Source organism: Peromyscus maniculatus, chromosome 18 (genome assembly GCF_049852395.1).
Source record: "Peromyscus maniculatus bairdii isolate BWxNUB_F1_BW_parent chromosome 18, HU_Pman_BW_mat_3.1, whole genome shotgun sequence".
Classification (NCBI taxonomy): domain Eukaryota; kingdom Metazoa; phylum Chordata; class Mammalia; order Rodentia; family Cricetidae; genus Peromyscus; species Peromyscus maniculatus.
In genome coordinates, this window is record NC_134869.1 from 12,815,424 (window position 1) to 12,838,687 (window position 23,264).

General features: G+C 45.4%; 1 protein-coding gene across 1 annotated transcript in view; it reads left to right on the forward strand.

The window, feature by feature from the left end:
- Pah (phenylalanine hydroxylase) overlaps positions 1 to 23,264 on the forward strand; it is a 59,107-nt gene that overhangs the window by 34,518 nt on the left and 1,325 nt on the right. The window contains exons 5-12 of the mRNA XM_006979859.4: positions 7,449 to 7,516; positions 11,099 to 11,295; positions 13,364 to 13,499; positions 14,487 to 14,556; positions 18,300 to 18,356; positions 20,417 to 20,512; positions 21,035 to 21,168; positions 22,295 to 22,410. Coding sequence (XP_006979921.1) covers positions 7,449 to 7,516; positions 11,099 to 11,295; positions 13,364 to 13,499; positions 14,487 to 14,556; positions 18,300 to 18,356; positions 20,417 to 20,512; positions 21,035 to 21,168; positions 22,295 to 22,410 — 874 coding nt within the window. The remainder of the gene's footprint in view (positions 1 to 7,448; positions 7,517 to 11,098; positions 11,296 to 13,363; positions 13,500 to 14,486; positions 14,557 to 18,299; positions 18,357 to 20,416; positions 20,513 to 21,034; positions 21,169 to 22,294; positions 22,411 to 23,264) is intronic.

Below are 23,264 nucleotides of genomic sequence, written 5' to 3' on the forward strand. Positions count from 1 at the left end.
CCTTTCTGGCGCATACTCCAACCCAAGTAGTAAACGTTGTGAGAAGACTTGAAGTGCATGAGGAAGACAGTGAAGACTCCAGCAACTATAGTTACCAAGTTTTCTCTTTATCCTATCCTTCAATTAAAAAATAAAGAGAGAAAGCATTTTATGAATAGATACAAGGGGAATTCATCCCACCCTCTACACTTCAAAGAAGAAAAAAAAATACTATCTTTATACTTTTCTAAAATAGTATTGATGTCTGGGAGGGGTCCCTTACATGCACAGCCACACGAGTGTGCATATGTGTGTCAACCTAGTCCTGTTCTCATCAGGCATGGCCAACCACAAGCCCAGCTCTATTGTTACACTGAAGTCAAGGTCTCTGCCTGACGTCTTCAAATAGACTTAGAACAGCTCTCCTGAATCTTAGTTGTGAGGTTATAGCAAATTATCTTAAGCTGAGGGTAGACATTGTATTTAAGCATTCTATTTGAGCCTTAAATACCGTGTTTCACGGACGTGGTGAGCACTTGTGAGCCTCGGGCAGGAGGCTCGTGAATTCTAAGACAGTCTGGGCTATGTAGTGAGACTCTGTTTCTAAAACTAAACCAAACTAGACCAGACCCAAACTAGCTCAAATCAAATGAAATCAAACTAAAAATGCCAGCTCTGGAGGGACAGGTTCTCTCTTGTCTTTCTGTATATGACACAGTCCATTTCATGGGGCCCAGCGAAGGCAAAGGCCACACTGGCCATACCCTAATGCCCCCTCTAACAGACCTCTACCTGTGCCTCTCAGCTGTGGGCCCTGCAAGCCAAAACAGCTCCGGAGATTTCTTCCCGCCCCAGGAAAGCAAGTCCGACGCACACATGAGAATTTCTCTTCTCCCCCCAGCCCCATCATCCTGCCTTGACCCTCTGTTCTTCCCATTGGCCTCAGTCCTAATCATTTGGGTGGAGGGGAGAGGCCAGTCCAGAGAGAGAGGGACACGTCCTTCCCTGTACTGTCATGTCCCCTCAGAAACCAAAGCTGCCCCGAAAACCTCTCTGGAATCCATTTCTCTTTGCCAACCCAGGCCACAGCTTTGGCTTCCCAGACTCTCGGTGTCATGAATTTTATCATAAAAACACAACTTATCAGGTACACAGTCCCCCTGTAGTGGAGGCGCCAGGCTCTCTCTGTTCCTTTGGTCTTCCCTCAGATGCCGGGAACAGGGGCCAAGCATAGAGCAAGGCGGCGGGTGTTTGCCGGCAGCCACCGGCCCCCACAGCCCCCACAGGCCTGGCCTCAAGGTGTGAACCAGGCTAGCAGTGAAGACACCAGGCTAGCAGTGAAGGGGCTGTTCTTCTTCAGGGACCCTCTGTTCTGCTGTGTCCCTTGTAGTCAGCACGATCCCTTCCTCCCCTGACCCCTTGCCCTTGGCAGGATGCATTTGTGTTTGACCTAGTACTCCAGAGCCTCCCAAACAGCCACTCTGGGAACCGAGGGAAAGGGAAGATTGTTCTGGAAATCCGGGCTAAAGGCACTCTGCCTTCAGCTTCAGCTAAGTGAGGAAATGGAATAGGATGGCCAGCTGTCCTTCACTCTGCCCCTCTTGCCTTATTTTCTCCTCTCTTGCTCCTCTCTCTCTCTCTCTCTCTCTCTCTCTCTCTCTCTCTCTCTCTCTCTCTCTCTCTCTCTCTCTCTCTCTCTCTCTCCTCTTCCTCCCCCTCTCTTCTTCCTTTCCACAAGTATTTATCAAGCTGCTGGCATCACCAGCTAAGCTTTCTTGGTCACCATCTGTGTCCTAGGCACAACGCTAAACACTTGGCACATGGTTCATTTTAGTGCCAGTCGGCACCCCGGAAGGCTGGGCTCCTCATGGTCAGGCGAGGGCGCTCAGGAAGTTGTGAGCTGTGTTCCACCCAGGTAGGAAAGGGAGCTGAAGTGGTAAGACGATCCACCAGTGCCCACACGCCCCTCTAACTACAGAGCAGAAGAGGAAGAGCATCGACTTCTCTGAGCGGTGCCAAGGGAACCTGAGGTAGCAACTCAAGCTTGGTGGGCAGGGTCCCGGTCGATGTGCTTGATTTCCGTTCCCCAAGATGGCCATGCTGTGCCCTTTGCCTGAGGTGCTCTTCCTCAGAGCACCGTCACTGTCCGTTCTCACTGGCAACCGTCTGCTGCTCTCTCAAGGCTACACTCCCCCGTCTAGCTCCCGAAAGCCATGCTCCCGTCTCTTCGCCAGGCCACAGCATGGCGTTCTGTTATCATAGGAAGGACTGCATGCTTGTGGGTTTACTGACGAGCGTGAGAGTTCTGTCTTTCATGGTTCAAGGGACCTCACATCATTTTCTATAACGTTTTATGTTCCCACCAATAGAATTCAAGTGGTCCTTTTTCACAATCTTTACAAAGTTTCAGTGCCTGTTACCTTTCATTCTAAATGATAATTTATATAAGGGGGGGATTTGGTGATGGGCCCCTTTAATCCCAGCACTTGGAAGGTAAAGGCAGGCAGAGCTCTGAGTTTGAGGCCAGCCTGGTCTACAGTGTGAGTTCTAAGACAGATAGGGTCTATGTTGAGAGACCCTATCTCAAAAATTTTGTAATTATTATAGAGAAATATAGAATGTTTGTACATGTATGATGTATGTGTATGAGTGCATGTGTGTCCTTGCACTCCTGTGGAGGCTCGAGGACAACTTGAGGGCATCTGTTCTCTCCATACACCTTGTGGGTCCCAGGTACCAAACTCGGGTCGTCAGGCTTGAGGAACAAGTACCGTATGCTGCTGCAGAAGCATCTGGCTGGCTCTTCAGGGGCCTTCAAAAGGCCCGAGGGTGTGTGAAGAGACTCAGTGTCCCATTCCAGAGTGTACCTCCCTATGTTCTGAGCCAGGTACCCACCCCCACCCCGGCTTTCATGTTTTTGCCTTTTTGCACTGGTGTGCTGTTCTGTGGAGTTCCTATTCTGTGCTCACATGATGCTCTGCTTATGTGACCTAACCTTGTCATGTGACTCAGTGAAGCAGGTGTGATTAGTGATCTCATTTTCCTTACGTGGGAACTTCAAGGCCATGCCCCCAGTGAGTGCAGCAAGGATCTCCTTGCTGTCCTGAAGGTGATGTTTGTGAACTTTAACCCCAGCTGGGACATGAAGACACGGTGAACTAGATATGTCAGTCTAGAAGAAGCCTCAGAAGGCATGTCATCAATACCCCTAGGTAATACATTTTCTGAGACCGAGAAAAGGGATCGCATATGGACTCTGCTGACGTCATAACTTCTTTTAGACTTCCCCCTCCTCCTTCCGACCCTCCCCCCTTCACCACTTCCTCACTGACAATATGTTTTCCTGTCAAAACATGGTTACACGCAGGGCAACCTAAATCACTGCTATTAGCTTAATTGAGGCAGGGTGATTATAAATAAACGACTTGCAGTGTTGGCGAAATTGCTGCTATTAATCTAAATTGAGACAGGCTGATCAGTCACCACCAATTACAGCGTAACACAGAATGCGTTTCATGGGGATGGATGCAGGGACTGTGTGGTCACCTGGCAACCCAAGAGATGGAAAGCCAAGTCCCTAGAAGGATAAGCTTCAAGGTTGCAGATCCAACCAGAAAAACCTTTTGAGACAAAGCCTCTGAGATCTGTTTGGTGGGAGTGCTTTGTAGGTTGATAATGAATGTTTTAGAGATACGGGACCGGAAATGAGCATAGTAGGAGATGTCCCCAAGTGACAACTCTAGAACACGCTACACATGTTTGTTCACGTACTGACTGGATCTCCTGCAGCTACCCTAAAGTGATTTGAAATGGATTTAGAGTATTATTTTGTTTCCTCCTTATTACACACACACACACACACACACACACACACACACACACACACACACACACACACACTACATCCTTGCAGCAGAAAACTTCAAAAATGTACCTAACATTGCTGGATAACCGCTGTCTCCACCACCTCCAAGGAGCATTTGTTCGAGGTAGGTGAATCTCTTCCATCATTACACTTATATATTCCCCTCAACATGGGAACTGTCTACTAGATACGTAATTTTGCATAGAGCTTTTATTTTCACAGGTGGGAAATCCATAAAGGACCTAGACAAGGCACATTAATGGTGAAGAGTAGCTGAGTAGGGGTGAGAATTAGATGTGCTCATTCCTTTCCTGGAGGAGGTGTGAACTGGAAATCCTTCCATTTCTGCTTCTGATCCCAAATCTCAACTTCCCAAAATCCCAAATCTTGCCAGTTGGAAAAGCTCAGTGAAAATGCTGTGTTTCATTTTTTATTCTATTATTTTATTTTACACTCCAGGGCCCTTCAGCCAATGGTCTAATGGGGTTTCACTTTCTACCCTCCTGATATCAAAGCAGAGCTAGACATTCTCCAAAGTGCCTGGTGGTGTGAAAACCTTCCTCTTATATTTTGAAAGGCTAGAGAGAGATGCATACTACCGTCTGTTAAGACAGACTAGTCAAGATGACAATTGTTAAATTTGAGTTGATATTTTGAGCTCAGGTAGGAAGATATGGATAAGTAAATGTTTATTGTTTAGTCTAGTAGAGATGTTCCCCCAATGGTGTGCTGGTGATGCTTGTAAATTAAATCACAGGGTCCAGTTTTCTTCTTCTTTCCTCAGCATAAATGAACCCTATGTTGACTGCAAGTTCTTAGGTTCCTAAAGCTTGGTGTCATGGTACACACATATAATCCCAGTACACAGGATCCTGGGGCAGGATGATGATATAAGCCAACCTGAACCAAAAACTGACAGTAACTACCATAAACTCCCCAGGTCCCTACTTGTTTTGTTTTTAAGATTCATTTTATTTTTATTCATGTATAGGTGTGTGTGTGTGTGTGTGTGTGTGTGTGTGTGTGTGTGTGTGTGTGTGTGTATGTGTGTGTATGGCACCTGTGTGCAAATGCCCATGGAGCCCAGTAGAGGATGTCGTAGCCCCTGGAGTTGGATTTACATGTGGTTGTGAGCCACTTTATGTGAGTGTTGGAAATCAAGCCTGAGTTTCCTGGAAGAGCCACAAGAACTCTTCTTAACTGAGTGAGGATGCCGAGCCATCTCTGCAGTCCCCCTATTTGGAATTAATGATTTCAATCCAGCCAGTGTTTTAGGGAAAACAGCAGCTTGTGCTTTGTAACAACTGTGCCATAGAATCTTTAAACCGAGCAGTACTTCCCTTCACTGGGATTTGGGTGTGGAAAAACTACATGGTAATTTTACTTTATTAATTGTGTTGCATTTGGGGTTTTTATTCCTTAAAATCCATCCTGGTAAACAAACTGGAAATCTCCCATCCCCATCTTTCCTCTAGTGTTTCTCTCCTTCCCTCCCTCCCTTCCCTCTCTTTCCCTCCCTCCCCCCTCTCTCTCCCCATCTCTCTTGCTCCTTCTTTTTTACATCAGGAATTCTTTCTATGCTCCCATGCTCCAGGTTCTCAGGTTAAGTTACCTTATATAAATTGCCTTACATTTTGTTTGAAACTGTTGGTTGATGCTGATATAAAAAACAAATAAAACCCAACAAACCAGTCAAGCAAAGAAAACGGAGGCAACGTTTGGAAACCAGGGGCTATCAACATTCTTCAAAAGCATCTTTAAACACTGCCTGTGACACAGCCTGAGTTTTCAAGTCATTCAGCCCATGGTTTGGAGACAGATAATTGCAAATTAAAGTGATTTCTGGGAGAGCTTGTTGGGAAATGTCTGCAGGGAACAAAGGCAAGTTCTATGGTGATGGACCAGTTTCTCGTTTCAGCAAATTTCAGACCATAGTGAACTTTTCTGTGAAGCACCCTTCTCATCATGGGGGACACTTTCAGCTCCTGATGTGCCCCCACTCCACCCTAAACACTCAGAGACACACTTGGCCTCTTCTCATTTAAAAAATGTGCTGCTTGACAAGCCTGGGAAGACTGCCTGCCAGTCAGTCTCAGAGAAGTCATCAGCATCCTTCTGTCTGGGGTAGCTTGCTCAGCCTGTGGAACGCCTGCCAGGTCAGAAAGGTTCACGATGACTGAAGTGTAGTGAAAAGAACAGAGAGCTGAGTGATCCAAAGCCTGGCCTCCCCATCATGGATCCACTCCCCCAAGTCTCTTGTTGATTCTGGGAGAATACCCATACTGATCTGCCTGACTGCTTTATGGCAAAAGCTGTCACAGCTGTAGACACCTGGTAAATGACATTTTAAAAAATTCCAGCAGGGCATGGTGGCATAGGCCTGTAATCCCAGCGCTTGAGAGGCTGAGGCAGGAGAGTTGATGCTAGTTTGAGCTATCCAGAAATATTTTATTTCAAGAAAATAAAATGCAAAGCATAAAATTGTCATAGCAGTAAGTACATACCCATTTGTTTACCAAGAAATGAGGAGGAGCCTCCATATTAATTTCCTTAGTGGCTCTTTTATTAAAAGGAGACCGTGGAGATAGCTCATCCAGCAAAGAACAGATGTACAGGTACGATGACCCAAGTTCAGTCCCCAGCATCCATGTGAAGAGCTGGGCATGATGTCACATACCTATCTCATAAAACAAGGTGAAACTTTCCTGAGGATTGACACCCAATATTGACCTTTAGATTCAGCATGCTCCCACCCCCAAATATATATATTTCAACACAGAGAGAGAGAGAGACAGAGAGAGACGGAGAGAGACAGAGAGAGACAGACAGAGAGAGAGAGACAGAGAGAGAGAGAGAGGTGTACATGAGGAAGCATTACCAAATACATACCACTTGCCAGAAATTGAATGATTATTTAATGCCTTCAATACATACCTCTAACTTGGCTTAATCCGGTTAGTTTAGAAACTAGGAATGGTGTAGGTGACATTTCTTTAAGAACAGAGTATAAAACTGTAGAGACTGGAATCTCAGGGTGGGGAAGATTTCACTACATTGAAGGTGTGGCTGAGTGTGTGTCACTCACAACAATGGGAAAAAAACCCTCTATGTTTAACTGACACCGTGTGTTAGAGCATCATCAAGGAAAAGAGACATTTACCATCATAGCTAAAAAGCTTCCACTCAGATTGGTGATAGAGGTGCCATGTAGGTGGAGTTTTTTGTCAGGACCACCAGCTCCCCAATAAAGGTCATGGAGACTTATTATTAATTATAGATGCTTGGCCGATAGCTTAGGCTTGTTACTAACTAGTTCTTATGACTTAAATTAACCCAGATTTCTTATCTATGTTCTACCACGTGGTGGTGGTTTTTTCAGCCTGGCAGGTTCATCTTGCCTCTCTCCAAACCCTGGTGACTTGGCACTTCTTCATCCCTGTGCTCTCTCCCTCTCCACAAGCCCTGCCTAACTGCTTCCTGCATAGCTATTGGCCATTAGCCCTTTATTAAATCAACGAGAGAGCAACACAAAAAGGCTATTCCACAACAGTGCCAGGCCTCTCCCTCTGCAGACCTGAGTCATCAAGTGTCTTCTCTCTCCTAGGGCTTCAAAGATCCTGTGTACCGGGCAAGACGAAAGCAGTTTGCTGACATTGCCTACAGCTACCGCCAGTAAGTCTCCCTGTCGGACCACTGAGAGAAGAACACACTCCTAACCCTTGCTCTAAGTTGGAAACTGTCATCCCAGAACACCCTGCTTTGCTTGTGTGTGTGTGTGTGTGTGTGTGTGTGTGTGTGTGTGTGTGTTGTGTTAGTATGTGTGTGTATATTTGTGTATGTGTATATGTGTATGTGTGTATGTGTACATTTCTTAATGACACATTTTTAAAAAATTGCCTCTAGATCAAACAGAAGTACCCACTGCCATAGCCTAGCTCTCTCCCAAGCTTGGCTCACTCAGTATCCATTGTGTCTGGAATGATTGGAGAGGCTTCCATCCTGAATGGAACAGCCTCTGGTCCTCTCCACATTAGACCAAGAAGAAGAAAGCTGACTGCTCCAGTGAACTAAGGAGCCCTGGAGCCTTTGGACTAGTCACACGCCCATGCTCTACTGGTCTTGTTGGCCCAGCCATGTCAGGGAACTATCAGATGAGATTTTTTTTTCCTGTTCAGAATTCTGTCATTTTATCCAATAGGAAATGGCCATATCAAATGTGATGTTTGGGAACATAATGACTTTGCTGTTTGGGGTCCTCAGGGACTATGTAAATTGTAACTTGGGAAACTTGGTGTTTTGAGAACAGTGGTTTCTGAGTTAAGGGAATAGGCAAAGACATGCATAAAAATAAACTCCAGAGCTGTCCCGGAGACTGAGGTACTGGGACATCACCTTAACAGCTTTGGTGGGACATAAGGAAATGCCGGGGCTTTATGGGGTGAAAACAAATCTACCTCTGGATGGAGAGACATTCAAAACATCACCGTTTCTGAGTGACTCCTGGGAGTGGAAGGATCCAGACTTAGGTGGCTTTAGTCAGATTAAGGTCCATTTGGACCCTGCCTTCTGTTTAGCAGAAATAAGGGAACATGGTGACCTTTCTCTGTCCTCACCTTTGTCCCACTAAGTCAGTATAGGCAAGAACACTTCTCACAGTCAGGTTGATTATCATCTCTTCGCTGAGTATTTGGTGTTTTGCTAAATTTCACACACACACACACACACACACACACACACGCACACGCACACGCACACGCACACGCACACGCACACGCATACACACACATGTACACATGCACACACACACACACACACACACACACACACACACACACTACTCATTTTTTTCAGAAGAAGAAACAGAAGCTGAAAGAAGTTAAATAACTAATGGGTGACAAAGGCAGGCTTTAACTTTACCTGTCCCCAGAATTAATCTCACCATTCCCATGGAGTCTAGTAACCCCGGGCCTAAAAGCAGGTTCAGAACTCAGGGTTTCATTCCATCTTTCTGGCTCATTCCCTTAGGACTGTTCTTGTTACAGGCTTGACCTCATCTTCTCAGAGACAGATTCCACGTGATGTCCCAACTCAAACAGAAGTCCTCACTCTTGCCTGCAAAGTCAGCCAGAGTTCTGTGATTGGGTCTCAATAGACCTGAATAGACACGGGCCGGTTTGTCAGCCAATCACTGGCGTCAAAATAAAGAGACTGTGATTGGATAGCCCTGACCACACTCCCACCAGTGAGGGTAGGAAACATTGAGAGTCCTCTTTCTAAAATGCCACAGGCTGAAAGGTGTGCTTTACTACAAGAGGGGGAAGAGATGCTGGGTCACTGGGAGAGAAAGGGGACAGATGCATGTTCCAAACGTCACCACTAACGGAAGCTGGTTGCAGAAATACCAGTTGCCTGTCTGTTTTTGTTTTTACTTTTGTTGTTATTTATTTATTTGTTTATTATCTTTGTTGTTGTTGTTGTTGTTGTTGTGTGTGTGTACCTGCCACGACTCATGACAACTTGTGTGACTCAGCTCTCTCTGCCATGTGGGTTCTGGGCTTAGCAGCAAGTGCCCTTGCCTACAGAGCTACCCTGCTGGCCCCATCAATGCCTTTCTTTGAAATAAGAACTAGTTATTTTAATGATCAATGGTTATTGCCAGTTCCAATATTAGGAACTTGTGAATTTCCCAAGTCACAATTTACGTATATATACACACATATATGCCTATATATATATAGGCCTATATATATGTATATATAGGCCTATATATATATATAGTTGTGTGTATATGTGTATAGTACTTTATGCATAACATTTCATATAATCTTGTCCGCATTAAAAATGCATGTTAACTGCAGGACTAATGCTCCTAGCAGTTCACTAAGTTGCCAGAAAATGGCAGGGCTGAGTTTTGTTCGGTTTCTATTTCCAAAGCCTTTTCTCTTTCCTTTCATCACCACTTAAACCTGGATTATGGCGTAGTCTTAGGCAAAGGCTCACCTGACACTGTCTTGTGGTCCTTGGTGGTGGACCAGAAGATCCTCTCAGCTTGAGTCCTTTTCATTTCTCAATCACTAATCTGTCTTTCCTTCCCAATCCTGGACCACCTTTCTGTAGAAAATAACAAGTCTTTGCTCTAATGTCCTTGGATGAGCTACAATTTTGAAAGTGCAGGAGGAACTTAGTTTGGAACTGATCCACAGTTCCAAGGTAAACAGTCCCACTTTGTCCCAGACTCTGTGTCCCTGGTGACGGAGCAGGGTTGCAGCCCAGGGAACAGGCCCTGCGCTGGGAGGTCAGGCTTTGTTTGGTTTTTATTGTCTTCGGGACACAGCTCAGAAGCTTCCAGACTAATGAATCTTAAATTGTAGCTTGCGTCAGTCACCTAGGGAGTTTATTAAAATCCACCTGTCCACGGCTTTCCCTGCTCCAGTGCATCAGGACTGTGGGACAGGGTCTCACATAGGTGCTTTGACACACTTGACTTATAAGCATATCTCATACCTTAGCATGCTTATTTGCTCCTCCATCTCAATATTTATAATTTCTTACCTTTGGTCTAGAACTTTGTTAATTGACAAATCTGTGTGCTTACGACATGTAGCATCACAAACACACACACACACACACACACACACACACACACACACACCTTAAAGATATATAGATATATATGCTGTGGGACCTTAGCCTACATTTATATAACTTCATAACCCCCCCAGGAACAGAAGCAACAAACTCAGCAGGTGCAAGCTCCCCAGACAAGTTCCAAACACACACATACTCTAGCTATTAAACCCAGGTTAGCCAGAGCTGTTCGTTTTAGTTGATATAATACAAGACACTCTGGTGCTTTCACTGAACCCTGTTTGGAAAGAGGATGCATTGTCTAGTCGTCTCAGCTGCCAATCTTTGTACTTCCTGTACACACTGCTTTACACCTGTATGTCACCTGCCAGCCCCCACCCCCACCCCCAAAAAGCAAGTTTCTGCCTTGAACAAACATTTGGACTGTTAGAAGAGCAGAAAGGCCAAATGACACCTTGGGATGATAGCAATTTCTCAACCAAACCATGTTCTCCCTCGGGAACCAACACAGCAGTTTCCTATGAGATTTTTCTCTTTCAAACAATGCTTGTAGTCCATGCTGGTCAGGGGTGGCACCTCACAAGTCGTGGGGCTCTTCTGACCTTACCACATTGTGTGCCCTGACCCTTCCCTGCTGGAGACACCTGTTGCGTGTCTGTATTCTAGTGGGCAGCCCATCCCTCGGGTGGAGTACACCGAGGAGGAGAAGAAGACCTGGGGGACAGTGTTCAGCACACTGAAGGCCTTGTATAAAACGCACGCCTGCTATGAGCACAACCACATTTTCCCACTTCTGGAAAAGTACTGCGGGTTCCGTGAAGACAACATCCCCCAGCTGGAAGATGTTTCTCAGTTTCTGCAGAGTAAGTCCACATCGGGGCCAAGCCCTGCAGGCAGTGGGGTGGGGGAGTGGGGGTGGGGTGGGGGTAAACAAAGGCTTCTGGGAGTAGTGGTGATGTAGTGCAGGCTGAGTCTCCCAGGAAGAGTCCAGCTGCATTGTCTCCTGCCTTGCGTCTCACCTCCATTATTGATCTTCTTCCACCCAAGCAAGAACATCAGGTGTGGATTTTTGCCATGTAATTGTCTCTGAAAGGATTTCCTCTCATGCCCTAAGCCTGAGGTGCCCAGTCAGTGTTTCCCCTGCGGTGCCCACTGTTAGGAAATGGCTACAATGCCCATTCAAGGAAAAAGTGTGATCTTTGTGGGCCAGGGCCAAGAGTCACTTGTTGTGAGTTTATTCATCTGGGATGGATCCTGCCTTTGACCTTTTCGGGTTGTGTAAATCTGCCTTCGTGTTGTCACCTGCCAAACAGACATGGTCGCCCTGTTGGCATCCGTCACAGGGAAATTACGAAAATGGAGTGAGATGTTGCATATGAAAGCACTTGGTACAGTGCTGGCTGGGTCCACAGTCCGGGGTCAGTGAGTCTGAGGGCTAACGGTGCTGTGAGATGCTCAGAGATGCATTAGCTGAGGAATGAGCCTCTGCACAGTCCTTCCAAAGGGAGATTAATGTTTTTCCTTCTGACGAGAGGGTGTTCATTCAGCAAAATCCCAGCAGTCAGCCAGTTCATATTGAACACCTACTATGTGCTCAGTAGAACAAGGAGAAGTAGGGAGATGAACCACGGTCATATCGGAAGGAATAATTATTCTGTGCATCAGAACCTCAAAGAGATAGGAAATGGGCCAAACAAAAGTATATGGCAGGGAGGGAGCTTAGAACTGGAACAGACAAGGTGATCTTCAAGGTCTCTCCCTCTTCTAGGATAAGTCAAAGGGCAAGAGTTAAACAGAGTAATTATCAGCCTGAAAATGTAGAGTGAAGGGAGAGAGACCCAGTCCTAAGGATGGTCTCCAGTTTACTGCTGGAAGTTGTGACCAGTAGCTATAATGATAAACATCAATGCTAGCAGTTGCCAAGTTATATAATTACAGTCAAGAAGCTTTGAAGCCATGGGGCCCATGGCTTGTGGCCCTGGACTAAAAGCTTTAATCCATGTCTCAACTTCCCCATCTTTAAAATGGGGATGATAAAATGTCTTCCTCACAGTTACTGCAAGGGTTAACTTGTGCCTGGCATGTGTTAGGTAGTATGCAGCCTTAGTTATGGTCATCAGCAGTGACATGTTCTCCTCCCAGTATATGGTAGATTGAGAAACAGAGTAGATGTAGGAAGTAGAGGACGGTTATCAATTGATAACTTTAAAGAAAAGTTATGGAGAGGGTGTGGCATAGATGGGTGCTCAAAAACTTCCCAAGACTTTAATCCCTGATTAGGAAAATGTCTTCTAGTTCTCAGTACCCTCTACATTGCAGAGCTAAGAGAAACCCACGTGTACTGCTTTATGGATGAGAGAGAGAGAAAGAGAGAGAGAGAGAGAGAGAGAGAGAGAGAGAGAGAGAGAGAGAGAGAGAGAGAGAGAGAGAGAGATTGGATGCAGTCAATTCCTCTTCTCCACTTCTGGTCAGACAGGACATTTCTCCTCCCAGGATGGGCTGTGTGTGGCACAGTAGAGAATCTGGAAGGGCCCATGGCACACTCTACTCCTGATGTGGACCTTCAGTCTCCTTGCTACTCCAGAAACATGAGAAGTAGTGGGAAAGTATTTGATCCTAATAAACAGTAACAAAAGAGACATTTACTGGATGTTTGCAATGGACTAGGCTCTGCTAAGTAATTTTTAGTCATTGTTGTTTTGATGTTCAGCATATCCCTCAGTAGGACCCACCTACATTTTGCAGGTGAGAAAACTGAACCTCAGCAATGTGAGTTTACTTGACCCAAAATAGCCAGGGGAACAGAGACCGGAAGCCAAGTCTCCTTGGTGGGAAGCCCACATTCTCGGGTATTGGTTCTCTACTGGGGGTTTTGTAGCCTCTCTGACTTCACCGCAGGCTTTAAGTTTAAGGTTCTTTTCTGCTTTCCAGCTTGTACTGGTTTCCGCCTCCGACCTGTTGCTGGCTTACTGTCCTCTCGAGATTTCTTGGGTGGCCTGGCCTTCCGAGTCTTCCACTGCACACAGTACATTCGGCATGGATCTAAGCCCATGTACACGCCCGAACCGTGAGTATCAATCTCCAGCTACCACTCACTGCCGGTCACAGTGGGCACTGGCCCTACTGCTCTAGGAATGCTGCTGAAGTTCACTGCAGGCTGGTGCGCATGGCTCGTGGCTTGTTTTATTTGATCAGAGTTCTGAGAGAAACTCATACCCTGGGGAATTTCTTGTGCCAAATAAATTTGGATGCACAGATTCGGACATCCCGTGAACCAAGGACTGGGATCTCCTCAGGCAGCAGGAAAGGGGGATCCATCAAACCTCAAAGTCAGACCTCCGAAGTTCCAAATAGGATATGACCAAGAGTAGGCAAGAGATCTCGGCATCTCCGGTCCTTTGCCTAGATTATGTCTTGGCCAGAAGGAGAGAATGAGAGGCCCTAATGCTTCCTACTTGGGCTCTAGCCATCTCGTTAGTCATATAGAAATTGATCCAAAGAGATCAGTATGATGCCCCAAATTAGTTCCCCTCCTCAAGACGTTAATGGCTACTGATTAGAAAGGATTTGTTGCTATTGACCTGGTACTGTTTTAGATAAATGTAGCCACCCCTTTTTTTGACTGTTGACATGCTCCAGGCCAAGAAAAGGGCAACACCTTTTTTTAAAAAAAAAAAAGTTCTTATTGAAAAAAACTGGACACATTATCCCTCTCCAGTTCAGTGAGTGACAAGGAGATTTGGGATGGGAAGAATCTGTAACCCAAAACTCACTCAGGTATCTGAGAAGAGACCCATATGAATGCTGGGTCCTTGGCTCTGCACCTCAACCCATCCAGTCTCCCAGGACTCCTGATGGCTCTACCTCTGCTTTCTTTCCTTTCTCTTTCTCCCTTTTATTTCAAGGGATCCTTTGCTCGGCACATGGCTTCCTCCTGAGAGTAAAATCCCAGGTCTCAATGAGCTACGTCTTCCTGTCCATTCTTCAGATAAAATCGTTGAGTTTAACTTGGTTTAACCTGGCTCTCTTCTAAATGTTGTGCTTTCTGTTTTAGGGACATTTGCCACGAACTGTTGGGGCACGTGCCCTTGTTTTCAGATCGCAGCTTTGCCCAGTTTTCCCAGGTAAGGAGAAAAAACTCAGTTATAGGGTTGAGACTGCATTACTGGAATGAGTTAATCCCTGACAGAGGGCTGTCACATGCTCTGTAAGAGTGGAAGCAAAACACAATTCCATGGTCCTACCTGAGAAGAATTGCACCGAGAAGGGGGTGTTGTAGCTAGAGTTTTTCTGGTCCTTGCCCACAGTCAGGACAAATCTCTGTCTACCACCAGTCCCACAGCCGCTCAGACCCAACCAAGTAAACACAGAGACTTATATTGCTTACAAACTGTATGGCCATGGCAGGCTTCTTGCTAACTGTTCTTATAGCTTAAATTAATCCATTTCTATAAATCTATACCTTGCCATGTGGCTCATGGCTTACCGCCGTTTTCACATGCTGATTGTCATGGCGGTGGCTGGCAGTGTCTCCTCCCACCTTCCTGTTCTCTCAATTCTCCTCTTTGTTAGTCCCACCTATACTTCCTGCCTGGCCACTGGCCAATTAGTGTTTTATTTATTGACAAATCAGAGCAATAGATTTAACAGACAGACCATCCCACAGCAGGGTGTGGTTCTGTGGACCAGGCTGAACACTTGTTCTAAGAACTGCAGCCTGAGGTTGGTGATGGATCATCCTCTGACATGCCTATGCTCAATTTCTCATCTCAGTGATCCTGTCAGGTGTACATTGGGAGCCTTGTCACTGATGAAAGCATCTCTGATCTCTAGGCAGACGTCACCTCAGCTGCTTCCAAATTTGCCTAGTACTTCCCATCTTGTCAGGTAGCCATCTGGAGGTGTACTTGAACTGGGAGAGATGACATTTGCCAAGAGTCCAATGGCAATGATCTTATGTATAATTGACTAGAGAAAGAAGGAAACAAAGAGAGAAAGATAAAAGAAAGTGTCCAATGTGTCATTGCCCCCGTCAAAACAGTGCCATGGCCTTGGCTCATCTTTTCCAGTAACAAGAAAACTTGAAATTATTTTCTGATGAGTTAAAACGTTCTCATAATTCTCTCTCATCACTGAGAAGGATTCTCACCATTTTGAGTGTGTGTGTGTGTGTGTGTGTGTGTGTGTGTGTGTGTGTGTGTGTGTGTAGGGGTGTCTAGGGAGATGGCTCAGCAGTTAAGAGAGCATACTTCTCTTGCAGAGGACCACAGAACTCACATCAGGCAACCAATAGCCACCTCCAACTCTAGCCCCAAAGGATATGATGACTGTGGTCTCTGCATGCATTGGTGTTCATATGGACATTCCCCCACAGAGACACACGGGCATCCAAATAATTTAAAAAGCTAGAAAAATATTTTAAAACACAGCTGGTAGCTGGGATTTTGGAAGACTGAATGATGGCTCTAAGGTACTTGGAGGCCAAACCCAGAGCTTGGATGAACAGAAGCTGTGTGAACTGGGACAAATTGTGAAGCCATCTTGTGTCTCAGTTTCCACGTATTTGAATGAGTAAAATGTCTTCCTTCTTTGTCTTCTTCCTCGCTAGAAAGAATGATGATCAAAGGGTGACTTGTGAGTGAGTGCTGCTCCTGGTAGGAATTTGAGAGTAATGACGTGGTGTGCAAATCTTCAAGCATTTCCCATCAGTTCCAGGAAGTGTTTCTACTATGGAACAATGAAGCTGCCACTTGATATTTGCAATGAACCAAATAAAAAGTTCAACTGACTCCTTGACTCCTTAGCAGACTTAGGCTCTCCAAACAAAAACACTTGCTACTTCCATGTGAGGTTTTGAGAATTATGGAGCTCGGAAACCATTGGACTTTAGAAGTGGGAGTGTCTGGTTGAACTTTAACTGTGGGAGTGTTATTGCCAATTGTGTAGTTAGAGCTGCCAAGATATTGTTGATTTCTCAAGACAGTTTTAAAGCAGGGACTTGTTACTATGACGGGAGAATTAGAAGCTTTCTCCTTGGAGAATAGGAAACTTGAGTTCTTGACAGCAGAGATGCTCTGTCTAGCTGTAGAGCAGATGGCAGTCTTCCTTGCATTTTGGGTAACCCTGGAGAGGAGTGGACAATTAACGTCAGCAGACATTGCAGGTTCATCTGCTTGATACTCTCAGCTTTGACATGGATGGTTCCAAGGCTAAAGTTGTTCTCTGAGAACATTTTGTTTTGATTTAGATGCAGCAGTTTCTTACCACCGTAGGACAGTATGGGGATGGTGATGGAGTACAGAGGGGTATTGGGGGCCCTTGTGTAAGCTCTCAGCTTACAAAGAATGATGACAAGCTATTGGGTGTTGTGGCACACACCTGTAATTTCAGCACTTGGGAGATGGAAGAAGGAAGATCAGAAACTCTGACCTATCCTTGCCTATACAGTCAGTTTGAGGCTAGCCTGGGATACATGGGACCCTATCTTTAAAAAAATGATGTTAAGAGAAAAGGGCAGGGAGTTGACCTCAGTTTGTCAATGGATTCTGTTAAACTCGGGATTGGCATATCTAGGAATAGAGTAGAGGAGAGTTAGAGTAGAGATGGAGAAATAGGGTAGCAGAGTCAGGATAGAGGCTATCAGGCAGTACTTTTTGTAAGGACAGTGTAGGCCAGTCTCTGGGTGGGGCCCAAAGAGGGCTATGGTGATACGGAGCATGTAGCCTCTTGCTTCAAGATAGACAAAATCCTTAGTCCTCCTCCCTGTCCGCATCCATTCCTTTGGTGAGCTTAGCCAATCTCATGGCTGTGGATACTATTGCTAATGTAATATTGAACATTCACGTCCTCCGCTTAGACTTCAATGCTAAATTCAGACTTACATATGAACCATCAACTCAGAATCTCCACCCCACTTGATATTGATTAGACATCTGTATATTCCTGTCCAAAGCTGAATTTTGAATCTTCTCAAAGCTTCTCCACCCATAGATTTCCTTGTAAGAGTCCATGGTAACTCCATTCTTTGACTTGCTCAAATCAAAAACACATCTGGGGGTTAATATGATCTCAGCTATTCTTGTCCCACAGTTGTCTTCTTTGGTAGCTTCCTCACTGGCATCCCACCTTTGCCCTTGACCCTACAGTCTATTCTCACAAAGCAGCTAGACTAAGTCTTCGATGACCTACAGTAGCTCATGTCCACTCCAGAATAATTTATATACATGTATGAAATTAACAAAGAAGAAAACCAACACAAGTTATCAAAAATCCTAGAACAGATTTTCATTTCACTGAAAAGAAAAATTCAAGTCCTTAAATGTCTAAAAAGTCCACATGGTCCCACTTGGGATATTCAATTCAGTGTTACCTACCAATACTCTCACTATGCTCTAGCCATGATTGTCCCTCCCTCTATGCTCTTTGAAGACCTCATTCCCCTTACCTAGAGAGTGTTCCCACTAGTTGTATGCTTCTGCTTGCTCTGCAGTATCCCTCTTCCCATCATCGATGGAACCAGTGACATTCAAGTCTTTCCCCAATTACCACCTTCTTGATAATGCTTTCCAGGAACCCAAATTAATAATGCTGTGTGACCATACACAAGCTTCCTTATTATTCTTTTTTGTAAAGGGAATGCAAAGGAACCAAGTACTGGTGACACACTTCTCTGCTCCTGAGGTCTGTGCCTCCATGCTATATGGTCCAGCCAGAGTGGACTTCTAAGATTATTCAGCAGCGTCAGTCTGGGCCCTTCAGAAGGTGCTTTCTTAGTCATGCATTACCTGTCCATGGCTGGGTGCCAGGTCGACACTGAGGGTAAAGTCTTCATATGGACTTTCCAGTAACTCTGTTTCTCCACACACAGGAAATCGGGCTTGCTTCTCTGGGTGCACCTGATGAATACATCGAGAAACTGGCCACAGTAAGTCTCTTTTGTCCATAGATGGATTACGGTAATGCCACGGGCTGTGGCCTTCAGATCTTTGAAGATTCCTTCTCTTCCTGGCAGTTAGGCCATTTGAAATAATGATAAGAATGTGTTAAGTTGCATTCACATGAATGAAATGTCACATTTTGATTTTTTTAAGGGGCTGAATTATTATTAATATTTTTTTTTGAGACAGGGTTTCTCTGTGTAGTTTTTGTGCCTGTCCTGGATCTCAGTCTGTAGTCCAGGCTGGCCTTGAACTCACAGAGATCTGCTTGGCTCTGCCTCCCAAGTACTGGGATTAAAGGTGTGTGTCACCACCACCCAGCAAGGGGCTGAATTTTTAAGTGAGTTTGCACATGGATATTTCTACATACCTGTTAATAGGATCTCCTTGAAAACATCAACCAGCCATGGAAATCCTTTGGCTCAAAGTGTGCCGGGAACTGGCTGGATTTATAGCTCTGTTCAGTGAATATTTACCTCTCTATGTCTGTACTAGAAGTAGCCTTAGGATCTTTCTCAGACAGAAGGTAAAAATGGGGCAGGGCTTCACATTCTTGCCGAACATTTTCTCTCACAAGAGAAGCAGGGGCCATGCACACACAGGAACCGTGGGAATACCAGATCTGCACACTTTGCAATTTCCTTCCTTACATTTTCTAGTTTCAGTATATCCTTCTCTGGGTATAGAACCATGTTTCTTATCATATGTCCAGCCTGGAAGACCAAAAAACAAATTTTTATGTTAAATTAAAAACTACAATGAATGCAAGCCTAGCATGGACATGTATTTGGTTAGAAGTTTATATACTCCCTCCTTCAGAAAGACTAGAAACTTCTAGGTTTTGGCCACTGACCATGTATTTGCTCTGAGTTTCAGGGCAAGTGGCTTATGTTTCTTTATCTCTAAAAATCAGCATAAAGTTTATTATCCATCTCGAAGTATTTCACGTGGATCTAAAGAGTTAAGTTTGTGTGAATGCGCGTTTTTACATTCTAGGTATCTTAGAGAAGCAGCTTTCCAAGGGGTTCTAGAAAAAGTGGTTAGAATTTATTATTTATAAGGAGTAAAGTCCTCAGTTCCAGAGTACCTCATTATGCCCCTCACTGATGAGAAAAGGAGCCACCATATTGGTACACGGGACTAGGAAGCCGATTGATGTTGGAAGAGTCCACCATATTGATACATTTGACTGGGAACAGACTGGTGTCTTTTCTGTGCCTTTGGTTTTGTGTGTCACTGTTGCCTTAGCTTTCTAGGCTGAAGGCTTGCTGTGTAGGGTGAAGTCGTATTTGCTAGGCTCTGATGACCTTCTTGGGCTTAATGTTCTGCAGTCTAACAAGGAGACTTAACTGTTAACCCACCCCTAATTCTCCAAGATGGTGACCATCTCCAGAATCTCACTGAGCCCTGGTCTCCTCCTGGTGCCAGAACTCCAAGACTGCCATCTAGGCCAAGTACCAAAGACATGTTGGACTAGGAGGTGCTGTAAGAAGAGGGTGTGGTTATTTGGGAAGACACATAGCTGTTGACTCCAGCAGTACCCCATGTTTTTGCATAGCAGAGGAGTGTGCACCTCATGGATTCTCTCACCATCCAATCCCTTAACCACTCACTTCTGTTCCTCGATAACATTACCAGATGAGCCCTCCCAATATAAGAATATCCCAGGAATCTACCGTTCCTGTTTGTGCCACAGACAGGACAGGTTTCTCTGTGTAGCTTTGCGCCTTTCCTGGAACTCGCTCTGTAGCCCAGGCTGGCCTCGAACTCACAGAGATCCGCCTGGCTCTGCCTCCTGAGTGCTGGGATTAAAGGCGTGCGTCACTACCGCCCGGCTCTAACATGGTCTTATCACACCATGATTCATCCATCCCTGATTCAACAGGTGACAGCAGAAGAAGGCAGGGAGCACAGAAGTGATGCTAGGTCTCACTGATTCCGAGCACACATCTGTGCAGACGCCTACCGACAGATATGTCCTCGTTCTTTGGGCACCTGATGTCTTGTTCATCCCTTGTAAGTGTCTTTTGCTGGCTCTCTGTTCCAGATTTACTGGTTTACCGTGGAGTTTGGGCTCTGCAAGGAAGGAGATTCCATAAAGGCCTACGGTGCTGGGCTCCTGTCATCCTTCGGTGAACTACAGGTTTGAGTTGGACAGAAGTACCAAGCATGGGTGCTCAGAAGCAAGGATGTAAAGGCCCATTCTCATCTTTGTGGCTTTGCTAAAGTGCTATTAGTTCATGATTAGAGGTGCAATTGGTACCTTAGCAGCCATGATTTGACCACAACTGTGTTGTTAGAGATAGAAACTCAAGTACAAGTTTACAGGACTCTGTGGAGGAGAGGCCTCCTGAGCCCAAGCTGACCTAGACATACAAATTTGTTAAGAATGCAAACATACACCGAGCAATAGGGTCAGCTCCCACAATGTCTATTGCACTCCTTACTAGAGTGTGTTTGAAATGAATTGTTCCCTTCTCGTTACCTGTCGGGTTTAGGTGAGCTGTGGAGAGTTGAATCTAGTATGTGCTAAATAACTCGGTTTACTGAATTTACAACAGGGTAGGGAAACTGTGAGATGGGAGAAGCTTTGCAGAGGATTATGGGATGCAGGTGGGAGCACAGGCCCTGACTGAACTGAAAACTTTTCACTGGGTCCCTGCAGTACTGTTTATCAGAAAAGCCGAAGCTGCTACCCCTGGAGCTAGAGAAGACAGCTTCGCAGGAGTACGGTGTCACCGAGTTCCAGCCCATCTACTACGTGGCAGAGAGTTTCAATGATGCCAAGGAGAAAGTGAGGTGAGATTACAGAAAGAAGGCCCAACACTGTCCAATTAAGATACACCCAGTGAGGTGGGTGTGAGCACTCCCCAAAGTCAAATGGTGTGCTCCGTAAGAAGAGAGGGAAAGAGACGCAGAGTAGTCAAAATCCCAGATGTGCATCACGTGAGTCATGGCACCACCTGGGTTAAAAGCTCCTTTCAGAGAGGAAAGATGGGGAGGCAGACTTAATGAACTCACAAGCAGTGTGACAGCGCTTGTCACACCCCTTTGAGCCGAAGACTGTCACCCCCCTAATCTCACAAAAGAATAAGGGATGTGAGGAACAGAGGAGGTGAGCCTCTTGCCTGTGATCACAAGGACTGTAACTGACAAGAAAGGAACCCAGAAAACTTGACTTGGGAACTTAGGATGCTGCTTTTGCCGAACCCGGGCTGACTCACTGCCTGTCCTGATAATTGTCATTTTTTTTTAGTAGCTTTTACTTCCATCATAGGCTAACCTAGAAATAATACCCAAGGTGTCTTTGGAGTGTCTTGTTAATTACACTGATTGATGTCCCCCATTAAGGCCCTCCTGGGAGATTCCTACAGAACTAGGAGTCATGCTTAGGGAAGGCAAGAAAGCACCTGGATCAGAATCAGGCTGCCTGGGTTCCTTCACAGCCCTGCAACGGACATTAATGGTCCGGGTACTCAGTTTCCCAAGCCTCCGCCTCCTCGTTTGTAAAATAGTGGCAACTGCAGTTCTTAATTCTTTATCCTTTTGTAAAGGGTTGCTTCATGATATTTTTAAGAGGGTTAGAGCTATTAGAATTTAATGTGGTTCTAGGTTCATGCCCGATCCCCACCACTGCAATATTTTATTCAATTGCCCAGAGCTGTGTGTCTGTTTGCATTGATTGTCAAGTACCTTAGATATTTTTCTAATCATATTCCGTGGCTAGGTTTCATTTACTCATTTATCTTATCTAATGCATGTATTTTGTGCTTTTACACACACGTACAAATGAAGGCTTCCCCAGCTGACCTCACTCAGTGGCATTTCACATCTCAGCCCCAGCTTCTGAGCTGCTGTTGGAGGAAGTTATTTGGCTCCTTCAGCCTAACCTCTCTCTAAGTGAGGCCTTTGGTGTCGGTTTCAGGGCCTTTGCGGCCACAATCCCTCGGCCCTTCTCAGTTCGCTATGATCCCTACACCCAGAGGATTGAGGTCCTGGACAACACTCAGCAGCTGAAGATTCTGGCTGACTCTATCAACAGTAAGTAACTCACACCCCTGGGACTACCTTCTTTCCCAGGGTAGAGGCGTGTCTTCTCACCTGTCCCACAGGGACAAAAGAAACGTCTCCACATGTGCCCTAGGTTCACTGGAAGGAAAAGAACTAGGCAGATTGCCTAATCTGCCCCTTTGCCTTTGACCTTCTGGCATCCAGTCCCATCACTCACCACGACACTACCTTCTCACACCCAGCCTGTCACTCTGAGATTCTCCCTCATCGTTTGCCTCTTTTCTTCTAAATGTCAGCTGATTTCACCCAGCCTGGAATCTCTCATACTGAGTACTAAATTCTCTCTGCTGCATTGGCTGCCCATACCCCAACTCATCTACTGCTGCTGGCCTCCTGCTTTCCCTTGGTGGTGGATATTATAACAGTTCCTCTGGGGACATCTCTGGTTATCTTGTTCACACCTGGTTCTCTATGGCCACTGAAATTCCCCTCTAGCAACTCGGATCGGCTTCTGGCCCCTGCCTGCTCTCCTGTCTTTTGCCCAAGGCATCCTTCCTGCTTAAAATACTCTTCTTCCATGCCTACCTGAGATGTCCAAAGCCAGTTCATCTCATATGACTTGGAGGGTGACTGGCTCGTATGTCCTTCCTTTGTCTTTATAGTCTTGTTGATCTTCCTCTCAGAGGATTTCACCATTTTAGAATTAGACACTTCCTAAGTGTCCCCAATTAGACCTGAGCAGAGCTAAATATCAGGCTCACTGTTAAGTCCCTAGAACCTAGTTTTATTCATAAGAATTATATTAGATACTTAAGAGCTTTTGAATGAATGGGTTTATGACTGCAGGGAGTCACTAAAAGTGGTTTTATATATTAAATCATGTT